Below are 26,956 nucleotides of genomic sequence, written 5' to 3'. Positions count from 1 at the left end.
CAAGGTTAGGAAGTAAAAAAAGGAGATAAAGATAAATTCAAGTGATAAATTCACAGAAAATCAAAATCAAATCTAATAAAACACTGGAACATGACAACACAAAGAACTGATATTTTAATGCATTAAAAAGCATGATGGGAATAAAAAATTACTACCAGATACAGGAATTTTCATTTTTTAAACCATCAAATTGTTATTGACTCCCTATTGCCCTGTGCTATGGCTTGAATGTTTGTGTCCCCTCCAAAATTCATGTTGAAACTTAATCTCCAAGGCAATAATATTAATACTAAGATGTGCGGCCTTGAAGAGGTAATTAGGTCATGAGTTTCCTCCCCAATGAATGGATTAAGGCCTTTATAAATGAGGTTTCACACAGCATTCAGCCCTTTTTGCCCTTCAGTCCCTTCCACCACATGAGGACACAGTTAGAAGGTGCTACCTTGGAAGCAGAGACCAGACACCAAACCTGCAGGCACCTTGACTTTGGACTGACTTCTCAGCCTCCAGAACTCTTAGAAATAAATTGCTGTTCTTTATAAATTAGCCAGTCTCAAGTATTTTGTTGTGGCAGCACAAGTGGACTAAGACACTCTGTAAATGATGGTGCCAAAATTGTCAATGGCACAGCTAACACTCAGCCACTGTCTACATGAAACATGTATTAGAACAGATCTGGAAGGAACATGGCACAGGGCATCAGAAGCCTTTACAATGTTTCCTATCCAATAACTATACTTCTCCACCCATCTTAATTATATGACTGTTAGAAACATCTAGAAAATCTAACTACAGTCGTGCACCATATAACAATATTTCACTCAATGACGGACCATGTATCATAAAAGGTGGTCCCATAAGATTATAATACCGTGTTTTCACTATCTTTTCTACATTTAGATACATGTTTTAGATACACAAATACTTACCATTGTGTTATAAATGCCTACAATACTCAGTACAGTAATACACTGTAGAGGTTCATAGCCTAGGAGCAATAGACTATACTGTATAGCCTAGGTGTGTAGTAGGCTACACCATCTAGGTTTATGTAAGTACATGCTATGATGTTCACGTGACAAAATCGCCTACCAACACATTCCACACAGCACAGCTCCATTGTTAAGCAACACATGACTATAGTAATGTGGCTTTTAAAAGTGTAATGTTTTGACAAGAGATTACTATTTCTTATAGTACCAAAACACATTTTTTATAGTACCAAAACACAGCCCACAGGCAGCCCACCACCTGTTTTGGAAACAAAGATTTCCTGAAGCACAACCATGCTCACTCATTTATGAATTATCCATGGCTGCTTTCGTGCTACAATGGCAGGGGTAGAGAACATATGTTGCCACAAAGCCACCACCCCTTCACAGAAAAAAACTTTGCTGATTTATATCTTAATTTTTAGTTTGATAAAACTCTAACTAGATTATAGACTTTAAATTAAAATTTAAAACATCGTATCAGAAGTTTTCCAGGATAATTCCTATCCCTAAAAGTAGGACAAGCCAGTCCACATAAAGCACATGCTGGTTTGGCTATCTCTGAAAGAAAGGTTTATTTAAATTGATATTAAGGATCACAGCCCTCTCTGAGATATGTTTGACCTTCCTGAGGATATTGTCAGAAAACTCATAAGCTTTTCTCATTTTTAGCCAATATGAAAATATACAATAGACACTCATCTCCAAAACTGTAAGACAATAAACGATATGGAGTAAACAATACTCTCCTCATTAGAAGGATCATTAGGGGAAAATGTCACAAACCTTGTGTGTTCTTAAAAGATATGATGGCCTGCCTGTAGGGGTTTGGAGCATCGGGAGCGTCTGTTAGGTTGGCCAGCACCAGCAGAAGCAGCAGACTCTGGTTGGCCAGAGGGGAAGAGAGCTCTGGAGGAGTGGCTGCTTTGCTGCCCACGCCGCCCAGCGTGAAGACAGTCCAGAGCCCAGCTGGAGAAGAAAACACACAGTGAGGATGTGCTACCACCAATATGATGAATGTAAATCTCTACAATATTCTGTTTCATATATTATAATAAGCAGTTCCAAAGTACAGAACAAGACTTATATCTCTAAAACACATTTGATAAGGCCAGAAAAATCCTCCTGGATATAAAAACTGGACAAGGACTGACTGCATTTAAAAGAAAACAGAGAAATAAATATGGATTTTTATTTTTAGGTACCCTAGATCAAACAAAAGCAAATGAAATCCAGTAGATAAATTTGTTAAAAGAATAAATGGGACTGGGCATGGTGGCTCACACCTGTAATTTCAGCACTTTGGGAGGCTGAGGTGGGAGGATCACTTGAGGCCACGAGTTGCAGACCAGCCTGAGCAATAAGGCAAGACCCCCCATCCTTACAAAAAATATGAAAAATTAGCCAGGCATGGGCAATGCACACCTGTAGTCCCAGCTACACAGGAGGCTGAGGCAGGAGGATCACTTGGTCCTGGAGTTCAAGGCTCATAGGTGAGCTATGATCACACCACTGCACTCTAGCCTGGGCAACAGAGCAAGACTCTGTCTCTTAAAAAAATAAAAACCATGATCAAGAGACTTTGTCTTTAAAAGACAAGAATTGTTCACCATTTTAAAAGTATTAATTTATTTCTCTTCATTTAAAAAAATGGAGAAAAATATGGTCATCTCAATAGACATCACTTTTTAAAATAAAACTTAAAACCTATTTCTAATTTTTTAAAAATTCTTACGAACTAGAAAAGGAAGGAAACCTCTTTGGTTTCTCAAGTCCATCTATCCAGAAATCCATAGTGGTCAAACATTGTAAGTATTAAATGACATGTAAATCAAAGTGAAATAATCAAATTTTTCTGGTGGAAAAACAAACAAACAAAAACATTGTAAATACTTCCATTAATATCATCAATATCAGCACTGTACTAATGGTGCTTCAAGCAAAAACATTAAAGCAAGAAAAAAAGAGAAAAAATAGGAAAAACTCTTCATTGTTTGCAAGCAATTTCTTGGTCCACTTAGAACTGTACTGTTGAATACAGTAGCTATTAGCCACTTATGGTTATTGAGCATTTGAAATGTAACTACTGTAGTCAAAATTGCATGTATAAAATATATACTGAACGTTGAAGACTTAATACCAAAAAAAAGTAAAGTATCTCGATAATATTTTATACTAATTACATGCTGAAATAATATTTTTGATATCCTATGTAAAGTATATCATTGAAATTACTTTCATCTGTTTCTTTTTACTTTTTTAATATGACTACTAGGAAATTTAAATTACAATTACATGTATGCTTGTATTATATTTCTGTTGGACAGTGGTACTCTAGAACATTAAAAAAAGCAAATAAATAAACTGATATTCCATTACTGACACATCATTAGAACTAATGGCTGCTGATATAGTTCTTTGGCTATAATATCAACAACAACAACAAATCAAAAGCCTTATACATGAATAAATGAGAAAACATATTTAATGCCAATTATAATAGTAACAAATCAAATAAAATATTAGATTTAGTTTTATTCAGAAATAAACCTAAAATATCTAAGACCTTTAGGTTAACTACCACCAATCTTAACCAAAGGCCACATGAGCTCTGAATTAATGTAAAGGCACATTTCCCAGACAAAAGATTCAGTAATACAAAAATGTCAAATCTATCCCTGAGTGATCGAAAATTCAGTATAATAACCATCAAAATACCAACAGGAATTTATGTGATATTTTGTAATACAGTATAAATAAAACATTGCTAGATGAAAAAACACAGAAGAAAAAATTCCTGAGACTGACATGGGGAGATATGCTCTCACTGATGTAGCAAACTTTTTATAAATTTATAAATTTTTAGTCTTCTAAAGATGTGATTTGGCAGTACAGTAGACAAATAGGTCAATAGAAGTAAAATGAGTTCAGAACAGAACTACATGTATTTGAGAACTAAATTTATGATAAAGGTAGAATTCCATACAACTGTATTAACTCCCCTAAAAAAAAAAAAAAAAAGTAGAATTCCAAATCAGTAAAAGAAAAAAAATTCTATAAATGCCCCAGAGATAATAATATTTGATCTTTTTTTACCATTTAACTATAAAAATATGAGTATAAGGAAGCCTTTTTCTTACGTAAGAAACAAAATTCAACGCCTGTAATCCTAGCACTCTGGGAGGCCAAGGCAGGCGGATTGCTCGAGGTCAGGAGTTCAAAACCAGCCTGAGCAAGAGCGAGACCCCGTCCCTTCTATAAATAGAAAGAAATTAATTGGCCAACTAATATATATAGAAAAAATTAGCCAGGCATGGTGGCGCATGCCTGTAGTCCCAGCTACTCGGGAGACGGAGGCAACAGGATTGCTTGAGCCCAGGAGACTGAGGTTGCTGTGAGCTAGGCTGCCACCATGGCACTCACTCTAGCCTGGGCAACAAAGCGAGACTCTGTCTCAAAAAAAAAAAGAAAAGAAACAAAATTCAAGCAGATATGAATAACAGTCATTTGACCACTTAAAAATTAAATACTTTTATGTGATAAAATATATCATAAAGTTACAAGTAACATAGAAGGAGAAAACATTTGCAATATATATAACAGAAGGACTTTTAAAAAAATCTACAAATCAGTAAAAGAAAGTAACCCAAAATAAAAATAGGCAATAAAAGTTCAAATAATAAAAAGAAAAAGAAAAAATTAAAATGATGAGATCTATGAGAACAGAAAATTTTTTTGAAAAAATGATAACAGTACTATTGGTAAAGGTATAGAAAATTTACCAATAGTAAGAGACAAAAGTGGTATAAGGCTTTCAGGAGGATATTTGGCAGTTCTCACTGACACTAAAATGCACATCCCCATCAATCCAGCAATTCTTTTTTCTCTACTAGGGAAAACTTGAATAAGTACACAAAGATGTGTACATGTATAGGAATGTTTACTGTAACAATGTTTATAACGGTCAAATAATGGAAACAATGTAAATGTTCACCAGTAACAATGGTAATAAATTATGGTTAACCCATACCATGGAATATAAAGAGGTAGATGTCTATGTACCAAGGTATTATCTTTAAGAGAGATATACACATATACCTGTAAATATATAGATGTATATAAATACATCAAAAAAACCTAGAAGGACAAAATATACATACATAATACTAGTAACAGAGAATTACCTCTGGAGAATGATATGAGGTTGCATGGAATTCAAAGAGGATTTTTGTTTTATTTGTATAGCTTAAATTTTTTGCAATAATAATATATTCATTGACACCATTTAAAATAAATGTACAAGAATAAAATTAAAATAACAATAACATACATGCCACTGGTATATCATCATGTGGGATATGGAAAAACCTCATCAGTATAGCATTAGGTAAAAAAGTCAAATCACAAAACAGTACACATATACAAATGATATGCTCTATTTGTTTTAAAAACTTATAAATATACATATTGATGCATGTAAGTCCAACTACAGGGCCTGGTGGAGTCCACTGTTGACAGTGGCCACTTCTGGTCATGGAGCAGAGTGGGAATGAAGGTGCTGGAAGAGAGTCTTAGATTTTGTTCAGTGTAATATTACCCTATAGCTTCACTCTTTTACAAAAGGATTTTAAGATGATTGAAAAAGACAGGAAAGATTCTGTTACGTAGTGTGCTCCCTCCTTTCCATTAGGAAAACTTGGATAAAAATTACCAATAACTGATAATTATATATCATAAATTTATATTTATTCAAAACAATGTTCTTGACATAGTTGAAACACTTGAGATGACATTTAATTAGAAAATCAAATTATATAAAAGAATACAGCCAGGAGCCAAGTATTAATTGTTTTGGGACTGGTTTGTTATCTGTAACATTTTTAAAAATTTTAAGCCGATTCCTTCTACTCAAGAGTATTATGAGCCAAAACAAACACACACACATACACACAACATTTAATCTGAAACAAAAATAATCACAAAATGCTCTCCAAGGTCAAATGTAAGTGTTTTCTTGGATTCTCTTCACAGCTGCTCATCTTCATTGTTGGCAGAAATGAGATTTGACTACCACTGGACAAATTTCACTAACAAAATTCTGATTCTCTTTCAGCATAGCGTCACTTTCCTTTCTTCCAAGATTTTCCAAGAGAGCTGAGAAGCTGCTTGTACTGTTAGATAAACTAACATTTTTGAGTAAACTCCTTCATCTTTCCCTGAGCTCCCCTCGTCTCCCACCACCCCATCACCCCCACCACCCCCCACACACAAATAGCCCTCCTTCCTTTTTCTGGTAAACAGTACTGCAATGTTGCCTTTCCTTACAGGGAAAGATGAAGCGGCCTGTCATTGCCTACAGTATAGTTTAAACTGGCCCATAATATTGAATGAGAATTCTTCCAAAAGCTCATTTCTCTATGCTGGTCCAAGCCTCTGATCTATGACCCAAGAATCTTAGTGGAATTGCATTTTCCTGTTGGGGTGGGGGGAACCTCTCCACCAGAAAAATAAGGGAAAGTTACAGTATATTTCCTTCTGTTCCAAAAACTAAATGAAGGATAGTTCCCAAAGTTCTTTAATTGTATCCCTCGGGTCCTCAAAATAAACTTAAAATCCAGCTAACTGAAAGTAAAAAGTACTGAAATTAACTAAAAGAACAAATCTGGTGTTGATTCAAGTTTTTTAAAAGTATTGACTGAAGAGTATTTATTCTTGAACAGTCAAAATGTGAGGAAGATACAAAGTATGACAAACTGAAACATGAATAAAATAATCAAGCAGAAAAGAGCTCTCATTTTTTAAAATGTTGAACTCAAAAACAAATGTTATTTTATTAAGATTTAACAAAATAGAAGTAAATTACCACTTTTTCATATTACTAAACACGCTACTTCCTAAACTATAATTGATTTCTTACATCTAACAAAGATACTACAAAACACTACTCAATCAGAACATACAAAAAATAGATTATACTACATATTGAGTCATAGCTATAAAAATCTGCTAATAGGGTCATATTCATATATTTTAAACCTATAATTAAAACAAACCAGATACCATGAAAGAAATAAAGACAAGGAAGGTCAGCTGTTAGAGATGTATGAAAATTCTGCTAGAAATGTTCAATCAACAACTATAAAAGAATAATTAGTCCATAAATATATAATGAGTTCCTATTAGGATTAGGGCCTATACCAGGAACCAAAAATACAAAGAAGGAAAGTTCACAATCATACTCTGCCACTGAGAAAGTGAACAGGGTAACAGGGAGATAAGCATTAGAATAACCACATACAAACCAACTTTAATTGCCATAACAATCCAACAAATGCAACTAACTGTTGAGACATCCGTGCCTTTCCTATATAAGCATAGTAAAATAGTAAGAAAGTTTCACCAAAAAAGTTATTGGATATACATTCCAGAACAAACACTGTGGCAGAGCTACCTGACACCAATATCTTGTTCCCTTTCTTCTTTTTGATAAACAGAATACACTAGGATTTTCAGCTGGGCAGGATTACATTTCCCAGTCTTTCCTACAACAAATTATATCCATATGACTAAATTTCAACCAGTGGAATATGAATGGGAGTAGCACATGCAAGTTTTAGGTCATATCCTTAAAAGGGAGCTATTTCCTCTTCACATTCTCATCCTTTCCAATGGCTAGAACCCAAGCACAGTGGTGGGAAGCCAGACTTTGTGCATGAGGACACTGCACAAGGAATGGAGAAACTCTGGTCCCTGGGTGACCTTAGGAAGCAAGCATGCCCATAAACCTAGACTAACTTAGACTTTTATATGAGAGAAATGTAAGCTCTCTATCTTATTTAAGTCACTGGTATCTGGTCTCTACTAAAAGCCAAATCAATATCATAACTAACGCAGTTATGTATCATAAAGTTCCAGAATATCATTGCTTAGATAAGTTTAAAAAAAAAATCTTTGCCCATCATAATTTTTTTTTTTTTTTTGAGACAGAGTCTTGCTCTGTCACCCGGGCTATAGCGCCGTGGCATCAGCCTAGCTCACAGCAACCTCAAACTCCTGGGCTCAGGCAATCCTCTTGCCTCAGCCTCCCACGTAGCTGGGACTAAAGGCATGCACCACCATGCCCAGCTAAGTTTTTCTATATATTTTAGATGGCCAATTAATTTCTTTCTATTTTTAGTAGAGATGGGGTCTAGCTCTTGCTCAGGATGGTTTCAAATTCCTGACCTTGAACAATCATCCTCCCACCTCGGCTTCCCAGGGTGCTAGGATTACAGGTGTGAGCCACCACGCCCAGCCCCATCATAATTTTTAAAAACTTTCTGTTTTAGATAACTGTAGATTCACTTTCTTGTAAGAAATAACACAGATGGATCCCATGTGCCCTTTACTCAGTTTTCTCTAATGGTAACATCTTATAAAACTGTAATACAGTATCACCAGCAGGATACTGACATTGATAACAGCCAGGAGAATTCACATAGAAAAAATATTTGTCTGATGACCACTTAACTTCTTTTAAGTTGATTTCTTTTTTTTTTTTTTTTGAGACAGAGTCTCACTCTGTTCCCCGGGCTAGAGTGCTGTGGCATCAGCCTAGCTCATAGCAACCTCAAACCCCTGGGCTCAAGCGATCCTTGTACCTCAGCCTCCCGAGTAGCTGGGACTACAGGCATGCGCCACCATGCCCAGTTAATTTTTTCTATATATATTAGTTGGCCAATTAATTTCTTTCTATTTACAGTAGAGACGGGGTCTGGCTCTTGCTCAGGCTGGTTTCGAACTCCTGACCTTGAGCAATTCCCCCCCCACTTCGGCCTCCCAGAGTGCTACGATTACAGGCGTGAGCCACCGCGCCTGGCCTTAAGTTGATTTCTTTCAAGAATCTCAACCAATCTATACTGTAGCACACAGTAAGCTTGCTGTCTTGGTGTTCCCAAATATATGCTTACCGTCTACACACTTACATAGTGTGTGTTCAACATTTATTAAGGGTTTGCTATAGATGGAGCAAATTGCAAGAAACTGGATTAGACACTGATGAACCAAAAAGACAATAATGCTCTATCCATGGGGCTTACAGTCTAAAGGAGAAACTGAAATGATACAGAGAAAAGCAAATAAATAAACTGCAGTGAGTTTGTTGGGGGAAGGGGGGAGAATGTTACCTAAATGTCATGACCATTGGGAAAAGAAATAGTTCAGAAACCTACCAGTAAATACAACTCGCCATTGGTTTATGAATTTTACATACTTACAGTTCAACCAAGAATGCCATTCCACTTCCTCCCTCTTTAAAATTTTCTTTTTTTTTTTTTCTTGCTTAGAAAATACTTCTAGGTTTAAATTGCAGCCATTTGTTCTAATACATGAAGCAAAAAGTAACCATTCTTTCCTCTCTGCTCTCATAGCATTAGGGTTACATCTCCTTCTATTTATTGTATTATCACTTACACCACTACCTGACTTGTATTATACTTAGGTATGTTACATATGCACAAGTCTTCCTGTGGACTCCTTGATGGGAAAGAGCTACTTCTTTCTCATGTTTTATACACCTTAGAGCAGTGTTCCCCAGCCTTTTTGGCACCAGGGACCAGTTTAATGGAAGACAATTTTTCCACAGACGAGGGGAGGGATGGAGCTCAGGCAGTGATGCGAGTAATGGGGAGCAGCTGTAAATACAGATGAAGCTTCAATCCCTTGCCTGCTTCTCAACTTACCCTTCCACAATTTTTCCAGGGACCCGGGTTGGGGGTGGGATGTTGAAGGGGGGATGTCCCTAACAGGCTGGACTGGTACCAGTCCACAGCCCAGGGATTTGGGACTGCAGCCTTAGAGGCCACCAACTTATAAACTTAAATTGTTCCCTTGCAAAGTATCATTCTTACTGAAGGATATTTTAAAAGGCTTAAAAATAGGCTTACATCCTATATTTTAAATTGTAATACTTGCTGATAAGAGCACTAGCAGATAGGAACTTTTAGACACTATTGGTAGAACTATACATAGGCACAATCTTTTTGAAGGACAATATGGATCAAAGGCAATACGCATCAAAAGTAATACGCATCAAAAGCACTTTTTAAAATGCTAGTTGGGCCTAACAAATCCAATTTTACAATTATCCTAAAAAATGAGTGCAAAGATCAAATTAAAAGGCTGTTCATCTTAACTCACAGCAAAAATATAAAGGTGTACTTAAAATATCTAATAAGAGGGAACTGGTTAATGGTGACATACACACTCATCAACACAATAAAAAACCATGCCCATGGTTAGAAACCCACGCTGTCATGCAGAACATCAACATGGTTAACATTTTCCCAGTAGAATGTCACCTATTTTTTAATATCCAAACTTCCTAGAATATACCAAATATTCAACCAATGTTTATAAAATAGTATTTCATATTTATATCTCCAAAACTCAACGAAATATTTTGAATAAAATAATATATGGGAGGAAAAAAATCAAGTTTCATTGATTATACAAAGATAATTGGTATGAAAGAATTGTTGACATTGTAGAAACTGAACTGCATGTAAACAAAGTATTCATAGATGTCTCTATGCTGGCACTAAGAGAGCATCACAGAGTCACATCCCATGTGAACCATTCTCCACCACTGGGCACACATACTACACATGGTTCTGTAAGACCTTTCACATTGAGCCCTTCGATTTTGCTGAGTGTTACTTAGTGTATTAAGAGGAAAAGCGGAGAAAGTGTTAAAGAAAATTCTGGCAAGGGAAGCAAAATGAGTGGGGAAGAAAAATGACTAGATGGAAGAGAGTATTTTACTACTTACAAAACAACTGTTCATTAATCATTACTTGATTAAGAAGCCATGTTTTAAGCATTTTACATAAAAAATGACAGTTACTTAGAAATAGGCTTCTTAGTGTATTTTAGAAAACTAGCTCTTTGGTGTTATTATATACATTTTAAAATTAAAAATAAAGGAAAATAAGTTCCAGATTAACATTTTTAATGGAATGACTGATTTTCATGAATGGATGACTGAAGTTGAATGGGAAGTGCCTGCACTGTATAACAATGGTGGGTGGGTTGTTAGAGTTTGACTACAGAGGGACACAAGGGGGCTTTTTAGGGTAATGGAAATGTTCAATATCTTGATTATGGTGGCTATTGCATAACCATACACACTGGTCAAAACGAATAGAACAATACACTAAAAAGGGTAAATTTTACTGTATATAAATTATACCTCAATAACCTTGATTCTATCTTTCTCCTTACTAAAACTGAATGATGCATACTTAGAATCCAGCAAGTCTACTAATAATTATTAACCCCATATAATGCTTACATGTAAGCAAAGATATATATGAGAAGGTACATAGCAACAGTATTTTAACAGTCAAAAGTTTGAAATAAGCCAAATACATACTACAGCATAAAGGACAAATAAAATGTGAGATGTCTTAAAATGGAATATAGTAATGAAAATGAACAAACTATGCTTCAAGCAAAAACAATGATGAATTTCAAAATTAAACACAAGATGACAAACAAAAAATAATATATACAATATGATTTTATTAATATAAAATACAAAACCAGGTAAAACTAATCTACAGTGTTAGAAGCTGGGATAGTGGTATCCTTAGCAGTTGGGAGGGAAGAGTGATTAGAAGAATGTGTGAGACAGGTTTCTGGGGTGCTGGAATTATTTCACCTGACTATACATGTTCACTTTTTTTTTTTTTGAGACAGAGTCTCACTTTATTACCCAAGCTAGAGTGAGTGCCATGGCGTCAGCCTAGCTCACAGCAAACTCAAACTCCTGGGCTCAAGCAATCCTGCTGCCTCAGCCTCCCAAGTAGCTGGGACTACAGGCATGCGCCACCATGCCCGGCTAATTTTTTCTATATATATTAGCTGGCCAATTAATTTCTTTCTATTTATAGTAGAGACGGGGTCTTGCTCTTGCTCAGGCTGGTCTCGAACTCCTAAGCTCAAACACATGTTCACTTTTTGATAATTAATTGAGCTATACACAATAATCTGTGAGCTTTTCCATATGTTACACTTAAATAAAAATGTTTATCACTAAGAAAAAACAACAGTATACATCTCTTTCTATAAAATGATGATAATGATGATGACAGGTGTCTACCACAATGCTCAAAGTGGTTATGTTTGTATACCGGAACTAAAGGGGGCTTTTTTGTCCTCATTAGAATGCTGTGATTTCTAAAATGGACATACAGAAAAAAAATTTAATTTAAAAAAAGTTAATAGGATATACTTAGAACAACAATGTTTCTTAAAAGAAAGTGTTAGTTTAATCAGAAAACAAAATCATGCTTAATGTTATATCTTTATTAAAGGCCAAAGTCCTCCAATACCTCTTTTTCTACATAATCAACTTATAATTTTAGAAAATACAATCTTCAACAAGTATTTTTGCCAGCTTAAAATGAATGTAAAACAGTAACATGCACAATCTTGAAGTATGGTCAATCATACTGTAATGCTAGGAAAGGGGAAGAGTGGTCACTATTAGTTTCACTATTTTACATGTGTTTACATTTAAAGCACTCTCAAACTATCTGGCGACTGATAGTTCCTAAAACAATTTTCAGTCAAATTCAATTTTCCTAACACAAAACAACACATTACTACAGATATCCTGTCTCCCAAAAGGAATGCTTTGACCATTCCAAAAAAGAAAAAAAAGTATATATAATTAAAAAAAGGAAAATGTTTTTAAAAAGTCACAGCACAGTAAAACATTTTATCTACCTTTGTAGTTTGAAATCTATCAGAATCTCTGACTTATTATCAGCATAACATAAGCCATATGGAACTTTTTAAAAGTTTAAGAATAGAGAATGGAACTGTTAAGGAAAAGTTGAAAAAATCCACTGAAATAATTCAATAATTATGAAGACTGATATTTGTATTAAAAAATGAAAAACATGAAATCAGTCCCTGTGGATGAAAAAAAAAAAAAAAAGAAAGAAAAACAATGAAAGATAATAGAATTAATTTGTCTCAGTAAAACTGTACATTCATATATCCCTAAAGTAAACATTTTTGAAAATCTTTGATGAGCCAAGCAATATATTAAAATGTAAGCATAAAAGAAAACAAAATAAATAAAAAACCTTGTGTTCTCAGAGATAAACCCTAATCTCTCAAGCACATACAAAAACAATAAACAAATTAACTATGATCCATGAAATAGTAAAGGGCACAGTGAGCTCAGAGGCCAGCCAGCCCCTCCTTTAAACTGGCCCACATGTGATTCCCAGTAACTTCCTTGCATATGTCCCAATGTCCTCCCCTAAAGTAGTGTTCTCCAAATGGTACATGGACCAGTGATACCGTGTGGGATGGTTAAGTGAAGCCCAGGAAAACTTTTTTAAAACCTTTAGTAGTTATGTATATTAGGAATAGATACACCTAGCATATTAATCTCAGAATTTTTAAGGACTTAATCACCTAGTATCAGAATAAAGTAAATAATATGCTGAAAACTTTTAAAAAGTAAATCATTCTAAAGTGAACCAAATAAACTGGAATTCAAGTTGTACTCATATAAGACAAAATCATGGCAATTGTATGGATATGGTTGCAGTTCTAGAAATACCACTTACAGGAAAAGAAACAAGTCTGTAAAGATCTGACAGTGTATACCACCACAAGTGACTCCCTCTTGAAACACAATAAGCCCTGTCCCTACAACATTTCTTCCATGATCCATGATCTTTAACCTTCCAACAACTGGGCACACTTCTATCTACTAACAGCAAAGTGCCTCAACAAACATGAAACTTTAGATTTGTTAGTGGCAAAAAAGAAACACAGTTAACAAGCTTCAACCCAATACAGCCATTCACTCATTCTTCAGCTGAGGAAATACAAATGTATTCAATTGCAATGTATCAAACCTGAGAAAATTACAGTGTCTAGAAACTTTGTTGTTACTGTTAAACAAACCTCTCCCCCTTTCTCCCATGGCTGCCCCATGCAAGACTGTGTTCCCTGCTAAACTGTGGGTTCCCTGAGAGAAGGCCTTCCCTTCCTCACCGTGGTTTGATTCCTTTGTCCCCTAGGATCAAGCACAATTTTTGTATTACATTATATGAGGAAATAATATGTATTTTAATATTGCATTTCTGCAGATTGATTTGTTTCATGTAAAAATATTCATATGAAATTCTTTACTTTCTCCAAATAAGAATCAAGATTGATGTCTGAATTATATATGTGATTTTGTCAGACCCTACCTAGATTAACACTACTTTCACATACTGGAAAACATAAAGAATAAAACTTATTAACTTTAATAATAACAGTGACCAAAAAGAATTCATATGGAACCTACAAATAAAAGTTTCTACATAGTAAAATCTTAGGCTGATTATTTACATTATCATTCAAGTTCCACATATGAACGAGTAAATACAAACCAAATGACTGCAGACATAATAAAGTATACCGTATAGAATTATTCCTACCTTAATTAAGTTATTTTTTCCATCTAGGTCTCTAGCTGTTAGTTTTATGAGAATTAAGAATTGGTTCCATGCAAAATCATTGTGGACCAGGGAGTAACTACTGCTCCCTGGTTGAAAGTCACATTCAAGGAAAGATGGAAAGTTGCTTCCTAGAACTCTGACCCTTTCAATTTTATTAAGAATATCTAGAAGAAACCCTAAGTTATAAAGGATATATTGTCTCAAACCTTAAAAGCAGCAATAGCAATGTCATCTACCAAAGGGTAAGATGGTTAGCCACTAGAAAACTAGAATCTTTGAAATGACAGCGCACATATAAATATCTGAAAAAGATGATTTCGAATTAATGAATCAAGAAAGTTCCCAAAATATAAGTAATCAGCAAAACAAGGTCACATGTAGTAAATGTAAAATATGCACGAAAGATAGGAATGTCTGAAAGTATTTATGAAACTGAAAAAATAGCCCCAAAACATTCAATTTAATAAGCAGTTAATAAACACACACTAACACTAGTAGGCTCCAAAGCAGGTGAGGAAAGGAATCATTAGTGCTTTGTTTTTTTCATCTAAGAAATATACAGAAGCTAAGCTTTAGCAGTGTGCATGATCCAGACTGACTCTGGCACCTGCACTCAGCCCATCTGTCAGGAATTATGGTCGTGTGTGGTGTCCCAGGTATCCTGAGAGTGGAGAATGGAGCCTTGCCATGCAACAGATGACAGGAGCACTCTCTTTTTCCTTCTCTTTCAGCATGATAAGATATACTGTGGTTTAGTGTGCTTAATCATATTATCTAGGTTTAACTAAATTGACTCGCATAAAACCCAATTTAGGTCGGGCGCGGTGGCTCACGCCTATAACCCTAGCACTCTGGGAGGCTGAGGCGGGCAGATTGCTCAAGGTCAGGAGTTCGAAACCAGCCTGAGCAAGAGCAAGACCCCGTCTTTACGATAAATAGAAAGAAATTAATTGGCCAACTAATATATATAGAAAAACTAAGCTGGGCATGGTGGCACATGCCTGTAGTCCCAGCTATTCAGTAGGATGAGGCAGTAGGATTGCTTGAGCCCAAGAGTTTGAGGTTGCTGTGAGCTATGATGCCACAGCACTCACTCTAGCCTGGGCAACAAAGCGAGAAAAAAAAAAAAAAAGAACTCATTACCTACCTTCCCCTAAAAGATCAAGACTATTATATTATGCCTTCTGGCCCTGTTTACCTCCAGCAGTAATGAGGTCTAAAGCTGCATCACACTTGGGATTAGAGTCGTACAGTTTCAAATATCCACTAAACTGACCCCTCATCCCACAAGCCTTTAAACTATGCCCTGTGACATATACATCTTGCATCAGAAAAAACTATCAGTATTTTCAATCTCAGCCTCTTTGAATATCCATGACCTAACAGAAACCTGGTGTCCCCTCAGGATAGTTCTTTCTTAGAAGGCTTTTCAAGGCTGGGAGTGGTGGCTCACGCCTGTAATCCTAGCACTCTGGGAGGCTGAGGTGGGCGGATTGCTCGAGGTCAGGAGTTCGAGACCAGCCTGATCAAGAACGAGACCCCTACTATACTACCCCTACTATACTACCTCTACTATAAATAGAAAGAAATTAATTGTCCCACTAATATATATAGAAAAAATTAGCCAGGCATGGTGGCGCATGCCTGTAGTCCCAGCTACTCGGGAGGCTGAGGCAGAAGGATTGCTTGAGCCCAGGAGTTTGAGGTTGCTGTGATCTAGGCTGACGCCATGGCACTCACTCTAGCCTGGGCTACAAAGCAAGGCTCTGTCTCAAAAAAAAATAAGGCTTTTCAAGCGGTGACCTGTTTCTTCTCTCTCCATGACCCATGTGCCACAGAGTTGGCTCTTCTTTACAGCTTCCAAACCATTTCTCCTCACATACCCAGCTACCTTGAAACAGCCCATCAGACTATTACACCCATCAACCCTCCTTGCTAGAGTCATCCACAGACACCTCCATCACTCCTGCTCATTTTCTGCTAAGTGGAGCACCTGGCTCGTTGTCTTTCCCGCCACACTACTCCTGTCTTCATTTTTTAAATTTCAACACACTTGCAGAGAAGCCACCCAACAATATGGCCTCCAAGTCCCTGATCTGTGTGCCCACTCCTCTATTCTACCTCAGCCAATCTTCCTGGGCATTCTTTTTACTAGTAATTGCATTGCCATTAAAACTTTGAATTCATGCATTCTACTCCCTGGGTGTCACCTTCCAGCTTTCAGGTCATATCCTTTAGTGCCAATGCAAACAATTTTTAACTCAGTCAGTTACCTTCACTACTTTTCTCATTGGCCATTATCACCTTCATGTCTTTACTTCCTTCCTTGCCCAGCTAGCATTCTATGTATCAGCATCAGAATCACTTCCTTGCATGTTCCTTCCTAACTCCTTCAGTCTTCCCTCTATCACATTTGCCTGGCCAAACCCCAACGTTGATTAAATGCAACTCTCCACATCCCAAAGCACTCATACATAGTAAAGAATAACATAACAACCATTCCACTTGCTCTCACTTTAAGTTCATCACCACAAATCTCAAGTGGGCCCCAGCTCTGCCCAGCAATTCTACTACATGTCCCTAGGTGCCTAAGAAAACTGACTTTCCTGTTCTCTTTAAACTTCCATACCAATCCTCAATCTTCATGTTCAGCTGGCTCTCATCTTTTTCTATAACTGAAAAATAGAATCAGTCAGAAGAGAACTACCTTGTCTTTCCACCTAGAAATCTACATTATTTTATCTGCATCAACTTGTACATATGCTGCCTTCACTTCTGCTATAAATCGGTAAAAATATCTCTTCTCTATCTTTAGGAATGTCGATTTCTCTGTCACTAATTAAATGTAGAATAAGCTCTATGTAATGCAGGCATTTTAAAAAATTTAAATTTAATTTCTTGAATTGAACTAAATTATTCCTATTACAGTATGCAAACATGTTATGCAATTTTCCAACCAAACACAAAAAACCTTCCTAGAATCCATGTCCCCTTCCATTTGCTGCCTTATTTTTCTATCTAACTCCCAGTCTCCCCTCAACACACCCTAGCTTCCTAAACACCACCCCAACTAAATAATTCATGACAAAGTAACCAACAACTTCCATTTTATCAGATCCAACAGGTAATTATATGTTCTCACCTTATTCAATTGCTCACTTATGGCTGCATCAAGTTGTACAATCAAAATTTTTCCCTTACTGCACATGTTGTAACTTAAAATGTGCATTAATTTATAAGATAAAATATGAAACCCAAGCATGCGCTAAGTGGCTTCTGACAAAATTCCTAGATCCTAAGGTTATGCTCTCATGTGCCTCAGCCCTTGAGGCTAAGCTTAAAGAGCACTGTAAAAGGCTCTAATGGCTTTCTCAACAATGTGTGAATTACTATGATTCTCAGAATTCAAAGTCTGTTTAACAATAAAAAAGATTCTTCATGTAATTCACTATGTTTTTGTTGCTTCTTTTGCTCTTTAAATGTTTTATTTTGTGAAGAGTATGAAACACATAGGGAGACTGAGAAGAAAAACTGGTACCTGGAGAGGGAGAATCACAGGGCTCTCTCTCATTCCACTCTGCTTGCTATGAGGTTCCGATAATAACTTCTACAAATAACCCATTCTATGATGTTATCATCACCCAAGTGTATAAATCAGGGAATGGCTTCAACAAAAGTTCAAAGGTAGATGCAGCGGAGTGCCCACGTGCCTTAATGATGGTCAAAAGCCAGGCTCTTTTTCTCTTGTTGCTTCACTGTGTATTGTCTCCATTCCTAAGGTTACTCATGATCCAACAAGGCTAAACCAGCTCCAGCCATCACATTTTCATTCAAGTCAGCAGGAAAGAGATGGGTACATGTACTCCCTTTTAAGAATTCCACCTGCAAGTTTTCCCACACCACTTCTGCTTACATTCCATAGGCCAAAACATGGACCATACCTGGTTGCAAAGAAGACTGAGAAATATGGTCTATTCTTGGTACCCATGTAAGTCAGCTAAAATGGGGCAGGGGAGCAACCGGCAGTCACTGCCATACCACATTGAAATGTCTCAAAACTTTGCAGTGTTCCAAAAATATGCCCTTTCATTTGAGATGGTAGAACAGATAGTTCACCTTCCATACCCTATCCTTCATGTCCTTTAACTTAGCTCAGGGGAAACAACTGCACCCAGATAAACCAGTGAGCTTTATTAACAACATGAGAACTGTCAGAAGTACCATAACATCCTCCCTTTGAATACGAATAACAGGATGCCTCAAAACATGTGCTATTAATCATGGGGCCAAAAGAAGGAAAATAACTTCAGCTGACTTGCAGCAAGAATTTGCCTGCTTTCCTGAAGTGACCAAGTCAGCAACTAAAATTAATAAGTGACGACTTAAATTTAAACTTCCCTTTCTTCATTAGAACTCAAACTTTTCAAATATATAGTAATAAGCTATTTTATTTATATATTTACCCTTAATATATTCTAATAAGATAATATTTGATATTACTTAACATTTGAAACTACTAAAATACTTAATTTGCTAAAAATATATTTATACACATAGAGACAAAAGCTGGAAACGAATGAGAAAGAATGAAAACAGTTGGCTTTTATACAGTGGTAGCTAACCTTTTTAATTTTCATAATTTCTAATGCTCTTTATGCAATGTTTCAAAATATTAGAAAGAGACACTCATACAGTCATATATATATATATATCTTACACACATATGGCATATTGTATGGAAACAGAGATAGGTGGTATCATGAAAACATCATTGGCTTTGAAGCCACATATGATTTTTTTTTTTTTTTTGAGACAGAGTCTCACTTTGTTGTCCAGGCTAGAGTGAGTGCCGTGGCGTCAGCCTAGCTCACAGCAACCTCAAACTCCTGGGCTCGAGTGATCCTTCTGCCTCAGCCTCCCGAGTAGCTGGGACTACAGGCATGTGCCACTATGCCCGGCTAATTTTATATATATATATATATCAATTGGCCAATTAATTTCTTTCTGTTTATAGTAGAGATGGGGTCTCGCTCTTGCTCAGGCTGGTTTTGAACTCCTGACCTTGAGCAATCCGCCCGCCTCGGCCTCCCAAGAGCTAGGATTACAGGCGTGAGCCACAGCGCCCGGCCTCCACATATGATTTTTAAGTTCAGTCCTATCATCCATCTACTAGTTGTGTGACTTCAAGAAAATTATGTAACATCTCTAAAATAAGGATCACGATCCTAGCCATTTAATATCTGTTGCTTTCATTTTAAACCCTCCCATCTATGATTTGTATCACAGGCATCTAGAAACCTGCAAACTATACTTCCCAAACATCTTCGTTTGCTGGCTTCAGGTTAGGCTCTGACAATGGAAGACACTGGCAGGAGACCGGAAGGGGAAAAGAATAGAGAAACCATTTTTCTTTTTGTTTCTGGTGGGATCTCTGGCAGATGAAACCATGTTTCCAATGGCTTCTTGCTCAGGTAGTAAGGCTCCGATGATAGTGGACCCAGTAGGTTCTACTGCAATGTAACTTAGAAAGATGTACACCAAAGTATTACTTGGAATAGCAAAATATTGACAACCACCAAAATAACTAACCATAAGTTGAAGATGAAATAAATTTGGGTGGATTCATATGATATACCATTAAAATTATATTTATGAAGAAATGTTAATAGGCTAGAAAACAGAACATAATGGTACAGAAAGAAGACAGGATTTTAAAAACCATATTGTCATTAGCATCATGTTAGTGTTGTTACTGTAGAGCCAGACAAGGGCATAAAAAAATGCAGTTAGATTTGATATCATTTCAATAATTATCAGAGTTATGTCCAAGCCCAAAAGAAAGAACATGAATCAAAAATACAATCCAATTTGATAAGGGGCTGATAACTAGAATATACTTAGAACTCACAAAAATCAGAAAGAAAAAAACTATTTGGGTTATTTACTAAATCTAAATCTATTTACTAAATCTAAATAGGGTTATTTACCCTATTAAAAAGTGGGCAAAGGACTTGAACAGAAACTTTTCTAAAGAAGACAGAAGAATGGCCAACAAACATATGAAAAAATGCTCAACATTTCTAATCATCAGGGAAATGCAAATCAAAATCACAATGAGATATCACTTAACTCCAGTGAGAATGGCCTTTATCAAAAAGTCTCCAAACAGGCCGGGCGCGGTGGCTCACGCCTGTAATCCTAGCACTCTGGGAGGCCGAGGCGGGCGGATTGCTCAAGGTCAGGAGTTCAAAACCAGCCTGAGCGAGACCCCGTCTCTACCATAAAAATAGAAAGAAATTAATTGGCCAACTAATATATATATATAAAAATCAGCCGAGCATGGTGGCTCGTGCCTGTAGTCCCAGCTACTTGGGAGGCTGAGGCAGGAGGATCGCTTGAGCCCAGGAGTTTGAGGTTGCTGTGAGCTAGGCTGACGCCACGGCACTCACTCTAGCCTAGGCAAGAAAGCGAGACTCTGTCTCAAAAAAAAAAAAAAAAAAGTCTCCAAACAATAAATGCTGGCATGGATGCGGAGAGAGAGGAACACTCCTACACTGCTGGTGGGACTGTAAACTAGTTCAACCTCTGTGGAAAGCAATATGGAGATACCTTAAAGCGATACAAGTGGATCTACCATTTGATCCAGCAATCCCATTACTGGGCATCTACCCAAAAGATCCAATGACACTCTACAAAAAAGACACCTGCACTCGAATGTTTATAGCAGCATAATTCATAATTGCAAGGCTGTGGAAACAACCCAAGTGCCCATCAATCCAAGAATGGATTAATAAAATGTGGTATATGTATACTATGGAGTACTATTCAGCTCTAAGAAACAACGGTGATATAGCACATCTTATATTTTCCTGGTTAGAGCTGGAACCCATACTACTAAGTGAAGTATCCCAAGAATGGAAAAACAAGCACCACATATATTCACCAGCAAACTGGTATTAACGGAGCAGCACCTAAGTGGACACATAGGTACTACAGTAACAGGGTATTGGGCAGGTGGGAGGGGTGAGGGGGGCAGGTATATACATACATAATGAGTGAGATGTGCACCATCTAGGGAATGGTCATGCTGGAAACTCAGACTTGTGGGGGGAGAGAGGGAAAGGGCATTTATTGAAACCTTAAAATCTGTACCCCCATAATATGCCGAAATAAAAAAAAAAAAATCCAACAGTATAAAGTATAGTATAAGGAAACTGGCTGAATCTAAATACAGGGTTACAGATTTTTTTCTTTCTTTCTCTGTTGCCTGGGCTAGAGTGCCGTGGCATCAGCCTAGCTCACAGCAACCTCAAACTCCTGGGTTCAAGCAATCCTCCTGCCTCGAATAGCTGGGACTATAGGCATGTGCCACCACGCCCAGCTAATTTTTTCTATATATTTTTAGTTGTCCCGCTAATTTCTTTCTATTTTTAGTAGAGATGGGGTCTCGCTCTTGCTCAGGCTGGTCTTGAACTCCTGACCTTGAGCGATCCTCCCGCCTCGGCCTCCCGGAGTGCTAAGATTACAGGCATGAGCCACCACACCTGGCCAAGAAAATGTATTTCTTAAATACTGAATTTCATTTATGATGAAATTATGTATGATATCACAAGCTTCAGACACAGCAATGATTCTTTTCAGAGAATTCTCTCACTGTCCACTCGTCTTTGCCCACTGTGAAACACCATCAACATTTACAATCTGATTAAATTACGTTGCTGTCACACTGACTACATGAAAGATTGAAAAACATGTTTTAATTTTTTAAAATAAATACATTTCAAATAACCAGCTCAATTATTTTCTAATTCTGCCAGAATTTTAAATAAAACATACAAATAAAATTTAAAAGCAAATGGAGGAATGCCCAGATAGCTCAGCTAGTAGAGCTTGCCACTCTTAAAAGCATATCATTTTGTCATACCAAAATGCCCATATAATCATTTGAAAATATCTCTCAATTGTAACCATGTAATTGGAATCCTACATGTCAACACTTTGTTACTGAATTGGAAGAAACCAGTCTATTGGAGAAAAATCTGAAACAAGTATTTTCTATTAAAAATATAATGGAAGTGCTAAAACAAACTACTCTAGAGTTTGCTAAAAATATATAGTTTAAAAAATAAACTCATGAATAGCTTGTAAAGTTAAATACAGACATATTTTACAAAAATCCAAAAGAAAGAAAATGAATGCAAGTTTTCACTGGCTTATTTTGTAAAACCTAAAGGCCCCAATCAAAATGCCCCAGAATTCTGAAAGAAATCATCCAAATTATAAAACATCAGCTATAAAGATGTTCACTGCCACAATACTTGCAAGAGCGAAAATTTATAACCATATAAATTACAATAAGATACAATTTAAATAAATTATGGTTGATCTACACAGAATAAAGACAATAAAAATATTTATGAAAGCTTATAGCAATATGAGAAATATGATAAACAGCTAACAAATAGGATATATCATTATAGTATCATACAGAATAGTTTCACTGCCCTAAAAAGGCTCTGCGCTCTATCTTACTTGTCCCTCTTCTCCTCCTCCGAACCCCCGGCTACTGCTGATCTTTTCATTGTCTATTTTAATTTTTTGTTTTACATTTTCCAGATTATCATATGGTTGGAATCATACAGTATATCACCTTTTTAGACTGGCTTTCCTTTAGCTGTATGCACTTAAGGTTCCTCTATATCTTTTCCTGGCTTGATAACTCATTTCTTTTCATTGCTAAATAATATTCCATTATATGAATGTACCACAGTCTATTTCACCTATTGAAGGACATCTTGGTTGCTTCCAATTTAGGACAATTGTGCATTTGTCAAAACTCATAAAACTGTACAATAGAAAGTGAAACCTAATGTAAACTATGGACTTTAGTTGATAATAATATATCGGTATTGGCTCATCAATTGTAACAAATGTATCACACCAATGGAAGATATTACATTGTAGAACAGGGGAAACGTGGGGAGGCAGGGTGTATACCAGAACTCTGTTTACTGTCTTGTTCATTCTTCTGTAAACCTAAAACAGCTAAAAAAAAAAAAAAAGAAAAGAAAAGTCTATAATCTTTTAATGAAATATAAAGGAAAAATTAAAAGTATAAATCCACAACAATAAAGAGAATGAGAATGGGGCCATATGTGGATGAAAGATTTTAACAAATTTCTGGTAGAAAGGTAATAGTGAATGCAGTAGAAGAAGAGACAGACAAATTCTCACAGAAGGGGCTATAATCAAAGGAGAGAGGCTATCTGTCTCAGCAGAATCTTTGGCAAGGGTCTAGAAGTAGAGAAGGCATATGAAATGCAGCAGGAATAAGAGGCAGGGCCGAAAATGGAGATCGGTCAAAATCTTCAGGCAAAACACTTCTTATATAATGATACTTCCCTCATTCTTAGCCATCTAGATTTTTTTAGCGTGGTCATATCATTTCACAAAGGCTAGATGACATTCTTCAACAAATATTTAGCACCTTCCACAACCCAGGCTCTCTGCTAATGTGCTGAGATTATAGGTATGAACAATAAGCAATTCCTGCTCATAAGACCTTGTTCACATTCTAGCAGGGGATAGTAGGTAGGCAGGTAACAGAGCAGGCTAGACCAGTTCAGAACCCAGGGCTGCCTAGGAAAAGAGATGGTTCTACACAGATTCCACCCTCTCTCTGCTTAATTCTAATTCTCCACTCTATTTGAGTGTGCCCCAAGCCCACACTTACCACCCTAGACCCTTGCCCCAAGGTTCACAAACTCATGACCACAGTATTTCTTCTGGAGCCACCATTGCTTCCAGCAGAGGCAACCCAGAAATGGAAGCAATTGTCACAGCAGGCCTACATCCAGCAGCAAACTAAAGCAGGAAATGCAGTGGCTATTAAGCCAAGAGCAATGAAGAAGGCTCTGAACAATATGGGAGGGAAGGGAGAATAGGAAACTGAGAACAAACTAGGACAGGTCTGGAAATGATCTTTAAAAATAAGTGATAGCGCCACAATTTTTATTTACTTACACAGCATCATATCTTGAGCAATATAGATGTGTAAATAGGTAAAATTATTTTTACTTTTGGAAATATTCCTGCAAAGCTTTATACTTTAGAACAATTACTAATGAAAATAAGTACTTTCTTAAAGCTAGTATCTGTTAGTCTGTCTACATTTTCTAAAATAAACTGTATCTATAGTTAATAGTCCTAAAAAATGTTAATAGGCCTGAAAAATGGTATTGACAGCTAGTAAGGCTTCCCAATTTGATGAAGTTATGGAGAAGGATGCTATAGAGGCTGCTGTTGAAACTGTATTTATCATCCTTTTAATCATCTGGAAAAAGGGGAAATTACCTTAGTTTTATAGGTAATTTTGCAAGCAGAAAGACTAAAGGACCATGAAACAGAAAAGACAAAGATTTATGGTGTTTGGAAAACTAAAGAATAAACACAGATGGGGTTAAAGATAAGGCAGGTAAATGGTAACAAGTATTTGTTTTCAGCATTATGTTCTAGACACTTATTCACGACTTGTCACATGTTATTTACATGTAATGAAAGCCCACAGACAAAGATATTCTAAATTCCATTTTAAAAATGAGGACTCTAGGGTTCAGTGAAGTTAAGCAACTTGCTCAAGGTGACACAACTTGTAAAGAGCAGGGCCTGGTTTCCAGCTCAGACTTTCCTGATGCCAAAAGCCTCATTCTCTTCCAACTTGCCAATCAGCTGGTGAGGATGTCCAGCTGCGCCCCCCCACCCTCTTCCTCGTGCCTAGCCTCTGTCAATTACAGCCTTGCAGAGTGAGTGTGCAGACTGCTAAGCACCAGTGCGTGCAACCTCACTCTCTCGCCACCACTGATCTCACTGGATTTGATGGGCCTTTAAAGACTATAGTCTCACAAAGATTATGAACAAGTACAAGAGGAGGAAAATAAAGCTGACATTTACTGTAATCCTACAAGGAATCATCATTCCTTTTTTAAAGATGAGGAAAAGCTTAGAGGTTACAAAATTTTCCCAAGGTTACAGAGCTAATTAGCATGCAGTCAGATCTGATTAGACCCCATGTTCTTCAGAAGCTATCTTACCTAGCATTTCTAAAAGGATTAAGGATTAAAATATATCTTTTCAATAGATAAACTGAAATTTACAACAGTAACTCATGCTCATAGGATTCCATTTTCCCCCAACATTTTATTAGGAAAAATGTCAAAAACAGAAAAGTCAAAACAATTCTATAATGAATGCCCTTATACGTATCACCTAAATTTTACATTTACATTTTGCTATATTTGTAATAACATCTCTATCCACGTATACATTCCTGTTTTCATTCATCAACGTAGCTTATTTTATTAATGCATTTCAAAGTAAGATGCAGAAATACAGCTGATTCTATTTTAAATGTAAAGTTTTGAATAACTCTCAACATTGGACTTCTAAAAAATTACTTATTCATGTAAAAAGTGGTCTCAAAACTACACCAGCTATAGTTTATGAGGGTTTTTACTATCATTCACAACTTCTGTCAGCAAGTAACCTTAGAATTTACTCCAAACACCCATGCTGAAATTAATGTAAATTAAAACAGCTGTTTAATAAAAGTTACATTCACTTGATTGGGATAGAATTTAACAGTTTTAAAGCAAATCAATTTTAACCACTTCATTTTTCAAAGATTTATATTCTCAAAAAATTATAATTTGATATTAATTTCAATATTATTTTTAAATTTCACAATAATTTACATTACAGAGTCTCAAAAACAGATTAAATCATTAGTACCAAATAAACGGTACTTGTAGCAAGCCTTAGAAACTTATTCCAGCATTTCATCTGAAATTGATTATCTTATTCTATATTCTTCCTGGTAAGTACAAATGAATTCATTCCCCAACTATACGTGGCATGAAAGAGGCCATTATTCTTCCCTTCAAATCTGTCAAGAAGGAGATGGGAGCAGAGGGCTGGCATATTGACTTTCAAAGCCAATTCTGAAAACTATTTTCTAAGTGATTGTCACCAAATTACAAGGACAAAAGATAAGTCAAAACTGTATTACTTCCAGGCCAGGCGTGGTGGCTCACGCCTGTAATCCTAGCACTTTGGGAGGCCGAGGCGGGCGGATTGCTCAAGGTCAGGAGTTCGAAACCAGCCTGAGTGAGACCCCGTCTCTACCAAAAATAGAAAGAAATTAATTGACCAACTAAAAATATATATACAAAAAATTAGCCGGGCATGGTGGCGCATGCCTGTAGTCCCAGCTACTCGGGAGGCTGAGGCAGTAGGATCGCTGAGCCCCGGAGATTGAGGTTGCTGTGAGCCAGGCTGACGCCACGGCACTCACTCTAGCCTGGGCAACAAAGTGAGACTCTGTCTCAAAAAAAAAAAAAAAAAAACTGTATTACTTCCAATGAATATCATTTAATAAACACTTTTTTAAAAATTGAA

The 26,956-nt window shown here is 36.5% G+C and overlaps 1 protein-coding gene across 2 annotated transcripts in view; it reads right to left on the bottom strand.

Annotated features, from left to right (window-relative positions):
• DYM (dymeclin) overlaps positions 1-26,956 on the bottom strand; it is a 351,414-nt gene that overhangs the window by 220,598 nt on the left and 103,860 nt on the right. For both annotated transcript variants that reach the window (XM_075993890.1, XM_012769895.3), the window contains exon 9: positions 1,779-1,961. In XM_075993890.1, coding sequence (XP_075850005.1) covers positions 1,779-1,961 — 183 coding nt within the window. The remainder of the gene's footprint in view (positions 1-1,778; positions 1,962-26,956) is intronic.

This window comes from Microcebus murinus, chromosome 17, assembly GCF_040939455.1.
Source record: "Microcebus murinus isolate Inina chromosome 17, M.murinus_Inina_mat1.0, whole genome shotgun sequence".
Taxonomy (NCBI): Eukaryota; Metazoa; Chordata; class Mammalia; order Primates; family Cheirogaleidae; genus Microcebus; species Microcebus murinus.
Note: the sequence above shows the minus strand (reverse complement) of the source record. Positions and strands in the feature narration are given on the sequence as shown.